This window comes from Corvus hawaiiensis, chromosome 2, assembly GCF_020740725.1.
Source record: "Corvus hawaiiensis isolate bCorHaw1 chromosome 2, bCorHaw1.pri.cur, whole genome shotgun sequence".
Lineage (NCBI taxonomy): Eukaryota > Metazoa > Chordata > Aves > Passeriformes > Corvidae > Corvus > Corvus hawaiiensis.
The window spans coordinates 58,898,479-58,911,309 of record NC_063214.1 but is presented as its reverse complement, the minus strand read 5'-3'; the positions used below and the strand labels follow the sequence as shown (position 1 = coordinate 58,911,309).

Here is a 12,831-nt window from a genome sequence, read left to right as displayed (position 1 = left end):
CTCTCCATCTGCTGTTCTAAGCAGCCATGTGTGGACTCCTGACCTGCTGCCAATATGAAATACAGCACAGCACGCAGGAGGCACTTGAACGTGTTTGGTCCACCTGCATGTGCTGACAGCACAGAACAGAAATAATCAAGCTTTTACACCTGTAGTGTGTATAGAAACCTATTTCACAACAGCAGTGGGCTCTGAACATCCATCTGTGCAGTCAGCATTGCTCCACTAAGAAGTGGTGAAACATAAGAAGGGAGTAAGGCATTCACTGCAGCCATTTGCTCATGGCTTAACAGAGCTATATCTGTTCCTATAAAAATTCAAGGAAAATTAGTCCCTCAGCTTGTTAACTCAGACTTGAATTATGAGTTGAATGAGATTATGCACCAAATCTCAGTAGCCTGTTTACGATTTTGTTATTTGTGTGTTTTCTGGGAAGTAATCAAAACAAATATCCTCTCCCTAATTCCAAGAATATCTTTAATGATTCATGCAAAGATTATATGGGCATCTCCTCTTAATATTTTGAGCAACTCTGACGAATGAAAGCACATATATAGAAGTGTGGGCCCGAACACAGAAATTCAGAATGCTTCTCAGCATGCCATGTAGCTGTAGAGTCTCTTTCATTGGGTGAAAGTAACGAAAGATTGCCGTGTGACTGCTAGCACCAGTCCCTGAGCTGAGAACATTTCTCTTTTAAGAATATGTAAGAACTTTTAACCAGGATTTACTTCCCTTTACCCTGTTCATGGTTTTTCTTTGGCTTCTGCAGTAGTAGTACTTGGTTTTTGCATCAAGTTTTTGTGGGTTTCCTTTCCATTAAAAATCCTGAAGTCTCTGAGCAACAGCAAGCAGAAGAAGGAAATACCGAACACACCAGAAGGCGCATGAGCTGAGGTAGGACAAGATTTGTCTACTTTCTCTGCTGTAGATAAAATGGTTGCAATGATTAAAATACAACCTACTTTTCTTTCTTATTATTTGCAGTTAGTGTATTATTTGCCAGAAGCAGTGATAGCTGACCAAACTTCTCCATGACAAAGATGGTGTTGAGAAATTTTTTTGGCAGAAAAAAAGGGTAGATTTATGTAACTAGGATTGTTTGCCAGATGGAAGATAACAATGAAGTTGTGGATCTGATTAAGTGAGCCTTGTTTTTTAACTAGATGAAAAATATGCATTTGGCTTATGGCAAACTTCAAAAATAAAAGGTGTTAAATGTCAGACTCTTGATTTTTTTTTTGTTATTGTGCATTTAGAAAGGTTAATAATATGCCATGCTTTGATGAATTTAGTGTTAATTCTAAATATTGCATTTTTTTTCATTTATTCTTGGTAATGCTGCTCCTGAAACACAAAGTGAATATTTGCAAGAAAGCCAGTAGGAACTTTAAAAAGACATGAGAACTGTTTTTCTTGGAAGTGCAGTGGCAAATGCAAGTGATCTCCTCTATAGCAGAGATATTATAATTGCCTTCCTATTTGGGTAATAAACAACAGACTCAGGTGTCTGGGATCCTCTTCAGACAAAGGGTTACTGTGATAGATGCAAAGACCATCTTTTTTCCTGGCACAGAAGAGGTTCTATATACTTATCACTTTACATAGCAAAGTAGTATATTTTGATGGAACAGCCTGACTTCCCCATTTAACTTTGCATATGAAGAATGTCTTGTTAAAATGCAGTTGTTTCATCATTCCTCATGTTATAGTGAACCCAGTGTTTCAGAGCAGCAGATCTCAGATCAGCAGTTTAGAAACTGAGAGTGTATTTACACCTCCAGGCACAGTGGAGGTTTTGTATTTAGGCCTTTAGCAGCAGCACCCCTCCACCACACATCTTCAAAAGGACTGTGTCCTTCTGTCCAGGCATGGCACAGAAACTCATCCCATTCTCTGCTGAGATGCCATATGACTTGATTGACTGCCCTCTGCAAGAACTTGGGTAGCCCAGGGCTGCTGACTTCTTTACTTGCCTCTCTCTGCATGTTCTCTAACTCCATAATCTCTGTTTTCAGTGTAGAGACAAGAGCTGCCCACTATGGGAATGCATAAAGGTTTTATACAAGGTGACATCCTACTCTGTTCTCCATAGCCTTTTTGATGGTGCCCCTCATTTTGCTGACAATTTTAGTTGCTTCTGTTGCTGTAGCCAGTGCAGAACTGACTTCAGCAAATGGTCAATGACTTCAGCAATGGCCAAGTGCCAAGTGCCCTTTCCAGACACTGTGAATGCAACAGCCAGTTTAAAGTTCATATAATTAGGCACAATTTAGATTATTTTTCCGTAGCATGCATCACCTTACATTAAAATATACTGATTCTCATCTGCCACCCTTCCAGCACCGCATCTACCAACCTGGAGAATTATCATCTCCAGGCTGTTGTTAGAGACATTGAATAAATCTAGTCTGAGTTGCAAACCCTAGAGGACTCCATTGCTGATTTATTGAGCCCTCACTTCACTTCCTACACTTCAGCGAGCTTTCAGCCCACAAAAGAACGTGACTTCCAGCTCTCTGGCAACTTAGGTACTTAAGAAACCTTTGTTGCAGAGCTATGTCGAAGGCTTTGACAAATGCAACTCTACAAATGCACACGTATCATAGAATCATAGAATGGTTTGAGTGGGAAGGGATCTTAGAGATCATCTCACTCCAAACCCCCTGCCAGGGGCAGGGACACCTTCCACTGCACCATGTTGCTTAAAGCCCCATTCAGCTTGGCCTTGAACACTTCCAGGGATTCCATTCCCCCTTGTCCTATCTCTACATACCCTTGTGAAAAGTCCCTCTCAAGCTCTCTTGTAGGGCTCCTTTATGTACTGGAAGGCTGCTATAAGGTCTCTCTGGGGTCTTCTCTTCTCCAGGATGAACAGCCCCAACTCTCTCAACCTGTCTTCACAGAAGATGTGCTCTAGCCCTCTGATCATCTTCATGGCCCTGCTCTGGGCCCCCTCCAGCAGGTCCATGAAGTTCTTATGTCGGGGTTTCAGAGCTGAACACAGTGCTCAGGTGGGGTCTCATAAGAGTGAAGTAGAGGGGAAAATCTCCCTCGGCCATATATGTACATCCAAATATATGTATGAAATTGCCACTGGGTGCCCTTCATCCGTTGTCATCACAGCCCTTCAGCGGGTGAGTGAACAGGATCTCCCTTTTCAGAAGACATGACTCTTTCTCAGCAGACTGGCATTTCAATGACCTCAGTGCCTTCATTCTTCATTACAGATGCCCCTAAAATGTCCCAGAGGAGGAAATCGTTCCCAGTGGTCGCTAGTTCCCAGGACTGATGACCAGCTCATGGCCTTGAGCTGCCTTATCAAGCCTTTCTTGTAAATGAGAGCTGCACTGATGACACATCAGTCCCCTGGCACCGCGCCTGATTACAATGGTGGGTTACGTGCCTTGGCCACCAGTCTCACAGTTGAGATCCTTTGGGATACTGATATGAGTGCCATCTGGTCTCAATTATTGGCCTCCCACTTATCTGGTTGGTTTAATACTTCCTGCCCACATCTGTCAAGTGGAGCTGGCTCCTCTGACCTTTTTACTGCATCAGACGTGAAAATATCCCAACATCTTTGGTTGGAAAGAGTGAATTCCCTGAGTTTTCCTGCTATGACCTTGTCTCTAAGAGATCTTTTGTCACCAAGAAATCCTGCCAGTTCCCAAGTGGTTTTCATCTTTCAGTAGCTTTACAAAACTTACTGTCAATCAGAACACCCTTTACCAGAAGCTCTTCACTATTTTTTTTCTTTAACGCTCCTAGTTTCCTCTCCACATTTAATCTGTCATGTTTCCCATTCTCCCCATTTTGACAAGCCTTCTGCTTTCCAAATGGAGATCTTTTCCTTATAATAGTCTTGGTAACCATTTCACTGAGAGACACTGGGCTCAGTATTTCTTAAAATACCTATTTCTTTTGGAATGTAGGCTTGTTGAATTTTCTGTTTGTTTTCCTAAACAGCCCCAAAATTTATGTAGGCTTCTTTCTTTTCAGACTACTTCTCTGTTCCACAATGCTGCTGAGCCCAGCTCTACTGTGATTAGCAGTACAAAACTCCCTCCACCAAAACCTGCTTGAACTAGGGCCTGTACAGCACTAAAGATCAAATGGCATCTTGTAGAGGTAGAATGCCAAGGTAGAATGGCATTTTTTTGCAGGACTAATTATTCAAGGAACCAGGAAGTTGTTGCATATGGACATCCCATCCCATTCTGCTGCAGCATTGCATCTTTATAAAGACACCCAAAGCCTCCTCCTGTTGCTACCTGCTTTCATCATCCTACCCTCACTTAATGTTTTCTGGCAACTGTCATAATCATGATAAGGAGTTCAGTAGTGCACTCCTACTACTATATTTTTATTATTAGAGTATATGATGTCTGCCTACAAGAACCCTGTTGTGCTTCTCTTTAGCCACAATATTTTTACACTGTTGCAAGTAATGTAGTCCCTCATGCACAGTGCCACTCCTCCACCCAGCATCCTACACTATCATTACCATAAAGCTGGTAGCATGGCAACACAGGCTTCTATTGATTATCCTCGCTCCTGCAGGTCTCTGAGGTTTCCCTTGCACCAGGGTTTTGGTTTCATGCCAAGCCTGACAGGTGCCCTGTCTCTTTTTCAGGTTTGAATCTGCATCAGTGCAGAATTACACGTAAGATTTGGTTTTCATCAGGCATTCAAGATAGGATGTGCCAGTCTCTTGGGCTTTGTGGGCAGTTGGATTTGCCTTCCCTAGTTATTGCAGTTGGACGTTTTTTCCCTCCTGGCCTTTTCAGAGGTGCACTGGATGCGTGTTCACTGCCCTCACAAGTGTTGTCAGTCCAGCCCTTTGCTCTCCTATGCCCCTCAGCTCCCCTGTTGCTTCTAATTAAACACTCCTCTGCAAACCTCTCAGTCTGCAGCACCAGCAGCCTGAATCTGCATCGGGTATGGTGTAGTCTCTCCTTCCCGTATTGCTTGCCTTTGTTCCCTCACTTCCTCACATACCTAAATTTCTACTCTCTACTGTCTCATCCGTTCATTGCAGTACTTGGTCTGACTGAGCTTCTCTTGCCTCATAGCGGAGCCCCAAACATCACAGCCTTCATCCCTGGTACCCACAATGACTACAGACACCACCAGCTCCTCTCTCACACCCCCAAATTATCTGCATAGAAACCTCAGAAGGTCAGTTCCTTGGGCAGACCTGCTCCTCCCCTGCTCCTGCTGAGCCACTCTTGCCTCAAGACAGCCAGCCCTGTCCTGCTGTGTCCCCACACACACACCCTGGTGAGGTGGACATACATATCACACCCTGGGCAGCTTCACCTCTGCTGCTAGACTGCTACCTGCATCCTGAGCTTAAAATATGACGGGCTTGGGGCATTTTTATTAGTTTATTATCTCCTTCAATTAAACAAATATCCTCTTACATTTGCTCTATCAGCCCCCCACCTGTCTTGCACACCCATCCATTTGGTAAGGCCATAAAATTCACCTTAGGCAAGGAATGTCTTTCTGTTATCGTCTTACCTTAAATTGAACTCAAGCCAGGCTAAGATAAAAGGCAAAATATGTATTTGTAATAAATAAATGCAGTTTATAATATATATGTAATTTGTTATGAAAGGTAAATATTTATTTATAAAATCCATACTAATCAAGCTGTAAATATTTTTTAAAGATTTCACAGAGATGAAGAAAAGACAAAAACCCACCCAAACTCTAATCTACTTATGCAGCAATTATTTCAGAAAAGGCTCCCTTTTTCTTGCTCAGCTGATCTTCTCTTTCTCCTGCCAGGGAGGTTGTCAGAGCCTCAGGACATGTGTCAGCTGCTTCCATTTGATAGCTTCCGTCACTGACACTCACATATAGAAAAAATCTCCTGTTAGAGAATTTCTATCACAGAAGTCTTTCAGTACCACTGAAGAGAGAATCCCATTTCAGTTTGTCCTTTCTCTCCTTTTTTTCTCAGAGGGCTGTTAGATCTTACTGTAAATCTTCCTTCTTTTGGGGGACCCAGAAAAGTCCTAAGTCCAGTCTCTCACTCTTAACCCATCCTGTTCATTCCTGATCCAGGAGACCATCTGGACACTTTTGCTGAAAACAAATTTATTGCCTGCCCTTAGATAGGTTGTTCTTTCTGTATATCTAGGAGCCATTTCCTAACCTTAACTGGCTAATAACAGTTCCTGGATTCAAGAAGGGCTAAAATTCTCCCCTTATCCTCTGTGGCTGGTTGAGGTAGTCCCATGTGAAATCTTTCACTTCACCTTCCTTTCTACTTTGATCTGTGTGTCAAAACACAGCTAACAGGAGTGTCTACATAGGAAAATGGCATGTGTCATTGTTGGCCCTTTGCTGAGGGCAGGCACCATGGTGCTTTAAGAGCTTTCAGATGACTGGTCTCCAGTTTCTTTCTCTTAGACATCCCATAACAGCTTGAAACTTGTGTTTGAATAATTTGGAGAGGAGTCTGAGAACTGATTTTCTTGCCAGGTTCAGGGATACTGAATTTTCTCAATTGCACACACACACATATAGTCTCAGTCTTTGGCCGGAAAGAGAATTGAGGAGCATTTATACAGTTAGAGGACAGAATAGGTAGTTGTTACCTAGATACCCTCATATGAGGAGCCTGAGCAAAGTGCCTCAGCCCCTGTGCTTGTAGTGCTCTCCCGAGGGTGCAGGGACCCAAGGGCTTTTCATCAACTGAATTTTCATTGCCCCAATCCCATCCTTCATCAGATAGCATTGGGCACAAGCCATCAGTCGTAGTGCTGAGCAGGGCTTGAAATTTATCCATGGCTCCAAACTCATTTGACTTCTCTATCTCACAGCTTCCACACGCAACGGGAATGCTTCAACAGGTGGCAGATCCCTTTCCTAATATTTTCTTCTGTTTTGGAGTTTCTAAAAGCAAGGATGCTTGGACCACAGGAAAACACTGTCAGAAGGGCTCTTCTCTTTGCTGTACCTCAGGGTGCAATATTTCTGTGCAAAATGGGGGGATCATATTCAATCTGGAGAAAAGCTGGTCTTTGATCCCATACAGAAAACGTGTATATCAGATGATTTTTCTGTAAAGAAAAACAAAACACTTAGAAGTCCTTTGATTGCAAAAGATTTGTTTTTAAGAAGAATATATTTTCTCTCTCCTCTGTGAGGAAAGGGGATCTCAAATGAGGAAGAGATTAACTTTAGGAGCATGGATATTGGGTCTCAGCAAAGTCCTCAGTCCAGGCCTTTGCTGAGACCCAATATCCAGGAACTCTTCCTTGGGAGCCCAGCCTGAGGAAGTGCTTCCCACGCTTCCCATCTCAGTGGGGCTGGATGAAAGGTGCCTGCTGGGCAGATCTGGTTGCTATATTGAGGGTCTTGGACAGACTCTGAGATGCCACTCCAGAGATACCATGGGCTTTTCTGAACATAGCTCAGGCTCCCACACCATGGCTTCAGTTTGCAAATTAGTTCCCATTTACAGCATAGTGGGAATACCACACTGGGTAGCTGGGCATTCAGAGCACCCAAATGTAAAGCCAAATTTACCCCCAGGGAGGCTCCATGTGTACAAACAAATTAGTTTCAAATTGTGAAGCCAGTGAGGTTCAGAATAAGAGATAGGGTGCAGTCATGTACCCTGGGCACATTATCACTCTCACTGGAGCAAATTAAAAGCTTCTTTTCCATGCATCTGGAAATACCACGTAGTTGTGGTTTTCAGGCTAAAAACTTCCACACCCCATCTTTAGAATATATTGGCAGATACAAAGAGGGAATTGCTTCCACTGTCAAACAAGAAGCAATACTGACACCTTCCTTTGAAAATACTACTAGCTGCAGGACAGCTGAGATAAGAAATCAAGAGATCAGAAAAGAAACAGACACTAATGAGAAAAAAATTAATTTATTATTTAGAATGTTTTAGTGGTGAGTGGTTTTGATTTGATTGAATTATAGTCTCACAGGAAGAAAAATGCCACTCTCCGTGAACACAGCCCATTTTCTTAGAGGCCATTTTCATTAGGGCTGCAAATGTGCGCTGCCCTGGAAGCTGCAGTGTGTGTAGATGACTGACTGCTGCAGAGCAGATGAGCATAAAAGAGGTTAAGAGAGTGGTACATGAAGCAAAGGCCCCACAAAAAGAGACAGAAAGCCACCAGAAGCTAACAAAAAAGAAGAAATACTGTGTGAGGAGGAGGGAGTTAAAAAAGGAACCATGCATAATTAGCACAGTGTTTGCCAGTGTTTAAGGTCAAAATGTCCTTAATTGATACATGTATCAAAGTATGTCTGCTCTTGCTCAGGAAATACTGCCAAAAACATACCAGAAAAATTTCCCTGGTTCCAAAAGACAAATTCAATTCTTTTAGCTTTCCATCCTAATTTGAAATGCAGACTTAGCAGTGGGCAGTGATTTCTTTTCTGATCAGGTTTTGATGTTTCCATGCTAGGTGACTGGGAGCTCAGAACCTCCCTGCCACAAAATGGCTGACAGCAAGTTGGCTTGTTTTGCACAGTGAGGATCAGAGACTTGTCATTAAAACACACAGATAGCACCTCTAAAAGGTAGCACTTTTACAGGCTGAGACAACAACCAGCTGCTGTAATACTGAAACTTGTTAGAGCTTACTTGGGGCCTTGTGTCTTGAGATGTGTATTTACTGGGACATCACAAGTAATTACTCATTAACGAACCCTTACTTCCCACTGTTGTCTGCATCTTGCAATTTCTGCCCTCAGTGAAACAGTCTCACATAGCCAAACTCTCTGCCCAGCCCGTAACCCAGAACTCACACCACTTCTTTTCACTTTGGCAGAAAAATGGAGACGCTGGCTCAGACTACGAACATCTCCAAGGTGGTGCTAGATGGCAGCTTCACTAACAGCTCCTCCAACTGTACAGTTGACGACTTCAAACAAGTAATTTATCCCATCATGTATCTCTTTATCTTCTTCCTGGGCACTGTTGGAAACGGCCTCTCCATTTATGTTTTCTTCCAGACTTCACGAAGGACCTCAGTAAACATTTACATGCAGAACTTGGCTATTTCAGACCTCATGTTTGTGAGCACTTTGCCCTTTCGGGCCACATATTTCCTCTTGGGATCACGTTGGATATTTGGTGATATTGTCTGCAGGATCATGACTTACACCTTGTACGTGAATATGTACTGCAGCATTTATTTCCTCACCGTGCTCAGTGTGGTTCGTTTCATAGCCATCGTCCACCCGTTCAAACGCGGAAACCTGACCAACACGAAGTATGCCAGGATAACCTGCGTGGCCATATGGATCTTCGTGCTGGCAGCCGCCAGCCCTCTCTTAAACAAGGGAGTTGCTGGCTACAGCAACCCTGTCAAATGCTTGGATCTCCACCCCTCCAGCACACACAGGCTCCTCATGATGAACTGCTTTGTCCTCGTCGTGGGCTTCATTCTGCCGTTCTGCACAATTGTGTTCTGCTATGTCTTTGCCATCAGAGCGCTGCTCAAGTCCAGGGCTCTGCAGAGCAAGAGGGCGATCTGTCACAAGAAGGCACTGTTAACCATTATCATCAGTCTCATCTTCTCCCTCATCTGTTTCCTGCCCTATCACGTCCTGCGAACTGTCCACCTGATGTACAGCAGCTGCAGCCAGGCCAACCTGCACAAAGCGCTGGTGGTCACTCTCTGCCTCGCTGCCATGAACAGCTGCCTTGATCCCATCCTCTATTACTTTGCTGCTGAAAATTTCAAAGCAAAAATCAGAAGTCTGTGCTGCAGGTAGCTGGTGAAGAATTGCATAACAATATATGCGTGGTCCAGATGGGATAATTAGACTGGGCTCATACTATCCAATGACAGGCTGTGTTCAGACAGTGCGATTCCCTACAGATTCACAGTAGCCTGCCAGTTCCCCTTGCAAACACTGGCAAAGGGGTTGCACATTAAAGAAATGTAAAGCATCAATGATGCTTTCTGCTGAGACTGACTTAAAAAGCAGGAAGAGAAGCAAACAGGACCTAGCACCGGCTCAGGCTGCTCGGAAGTCACTAACATTTCTAAATTTTCCACTCTGAGCCAGCCACAAAGGTATTCTGCTTAACATTTTCATGGATTGTCAAGTGAGAGAATGATTTCAAGTAAGTGGCATCAGCATGGAGTGTTGTGAGTAAGATGACTGCTGGCAGTGAGGGCAGGATGCAGGCGCCCAGAGCACTGGGCTGCATCCTGCAGCTCTTCATGTGGCGTCAATTCCTTCAAGGTCATTGCAACGCTTTGTTTTTATGCCCAGTGTTGCCAGTGCTTTTCAGAAAGCTGAGGCTAAGCACTTCCTTTCCCATGCAGGGATCCAAAGACAAACTTTTAAAATTATTTTAGTCCAAACAGGTAGCTAGGGAGTGGTTTCCTCTGCACAGGTAAATCAGTCTGACAGAAAACTGCTACCAAAGACATCTCCAATCCCTCATCTTCTGTCTCCTCTGAGGCGGAAACTGATCCCTTTTTTCATAGGATTAACTTCCAGTTGGTTTGAATTTCCTTACATCAAACATGAACGAATGCAACAAGAAAGCACTAACCCAGGTACAGGAAGAAAGATGGGCAACAGAGAAGGTGGAGGAGAGCATTTTTAGAAAGCAATGGGAAGCTACTTCTGTGTGTACTTTGGAAAATTTCATCAAATGGCTGTGTTTTTAAGTCTCTGAATATTTTCTAAAATATGTTCTCTAAAAATCAGACCTAAGTGAAAACAGGCTCCAAACTCATTTTGACCATATTTAGATTTTGGTTTTAATTACCTCATCGTTTACTAAAAACAGACAAGAAATTTAGTCATATTTTCCAAGAAAGCAGCCAGTCTTATAGGAAAACTAACAAAAATGCTGAAAGCCTTCCCTCACTGTGAAATTCAACCAAAGGAAGGTTTCTGCCTGTGAAGGTACTTCTCAATGCTCTGAACTTTTTATGGAGAAAGTACTTCACAAACTGAATGTTACTGCTCCCAAACAAAAATAACAGCAGCAAGCTATTTTTAGCTCTGTCTGAAATATGCAGAAAACAAATCATTGCTGGTCAGGTGGAAAAGTGCTTGGCAAAACACTGGGAAAGGCACATTTTTTTCTTGGCTATCTAAGAGTTATGTTCAATCTATTTCAGTCACTTGATGCTGCCTTTGATGTAAGCACAGAGTTTTATCAGAAGTCTTCACTAAAGTTCATGCTCCAAATTCTTATTTCAATAATGCATCAGCATACCTAAGAGCTGACCTAATGATGCCATGTGAACTCCTTGATCCCATGCTATTGGTGAAAAAGGGAGCATTAGCAGTGGTTTGCAATGGGAATATGATTGAGATGGTAACCTGTGCAGATATAGCAGGCACATAATTGGAAGGAAGGGGCAAACTCTTCTTCTGTGGTTTTCACCTGTCAGGAGCGGACCTGAGCATCAACAAGTGACAAGCTTGAAGCCTCTCATGAGATACCATACACTTCAAATACTGCAAGAGAATGCAAAAAATTAGCCACAGTGTATTCTCACCAACGTACTTCTGTCTGTATCTGTCCAATGCATCCGATTATCAGATAATTTTGCAACAAAAGGATATATGTATCTCACTTATGAAGTCACTTTTTTTTGTATTGACCACGCTACAACTTTGTTGGCAATTGAATTAACTGGCAGACCTGTGTTTTAATAAAGTAGATTTACTTGTGGCTGAAGATATATTTTTTATTGATCGCACAGCTAACAAGGGATCTCCTCTGAGTGCAGGGGGAGAAAGAACAAGAAACAGATACTGAGTTTCTGTAAGTGGGCCATTATTTCACAAGGGTGAAATGTCCTTGGAGGTGTGAGAACATCCTGCTGCCTTATTTACTTTACTAACAAAATAGTGAGGAACATGAGTCAAAATCTGAGGTGCAGGTAAAGGAATAGATTTTTTAAATTATGATTTACTTAAAAAAGGATTCAAGACCCTCCTTGCTAGGGATCTTCTCATGAAGCTTTAACAACACTTGTATAACATGCCATGTTCCCATTTACTGCCATTTCTCCATTTATTGTTCTTGCATGTCTCTACTCACAGAGCTGATTAGTGTTCTTCACTGTGGAAGTATCGTAGTGAAAATGTAGTTTAAAAAGCATCACCATATCTATTCTAAAAAATAAAGCTGCTGACAGTTAAATTCCTAGCAATGCCTCTAGGTCCCTCAAGGGATCACATACGCCTTAAAAAGTACTTTGGTATGTTTCCTGAAATTTCCAGGAGGCAAAATCTAAGAATAGCTATGTGTATAGACAATTAAAGCAACAGTAAACTTGTGAGCTTGAAGGAGACATAAGAAGAGGAAATGAAGTCTTTAAGTGACTGTGACCCTTAAGCAGCAGCAGCAAATGATCTACCTTCATATGCATGTTTCCCTGTCATTCAGGGAACCACTGGTACTTCTAGACAAAGGTAATTTTTTAGTCCAAAGCTGTGCTAGAATCATAGAGAGAGAGCAGAAGGAAATGTCACTCTTCACATTAGCATTTTAGCCCCAGTTTGAGACCACGTGTGGTTGTGACTGCCTGATGGAGTGGTGCTGCAGCAAGCAGGGGAGCATCGCATGACTGTGGTCTTTCCCCTCCACTCTGCTCTCATGAGATCCCACCAAGAGAGCTCTGTCCACCTCTGGGGCCTCCAACATGACAAAGCCTTGGACCTGTTGGAGCGAGTCCAGAAAAGGGCCACAAAGATGGTCAGAGGGCTGGAGAACCTCACCCATGAAGACAGGCTGAGAGAGCTGGAGGTATTTTAGTCTGGAGAAAAGAAGGCTCCAGGGAGACCTTCTAGCCCTTTCTAGTA

General features: G+C 43.0%; 1 protein-coding gene across 1 annotated transcript; it reads left to right on the top strand.

Annotated features, from left to right (window-relative positions):
• Positions 1-626: 626 nt before the first annotated feature.
• Positions 627-11,701, top strand: CYSLTR2 (cysteinyl leukotriene receptor 2). Its single transcript, XM_048323672.1, has 2 exons — positions 627-897; positions 8,817-11,701. Exon 2 carries the CDS (start codon positions 8,821-8,823, stop codon positions 9,763-9,765), a length of 945 nt encoding a protein of 314 aa, XP_048179629.1. The 5' UTR covers positions 627-897; positions 8,817-8,820; the 3' UTR covers positions 9,766-11,701.
• The last annotated feature ends 1,130 nt before the right edge of the window (positions 11,702-12,831 follow it).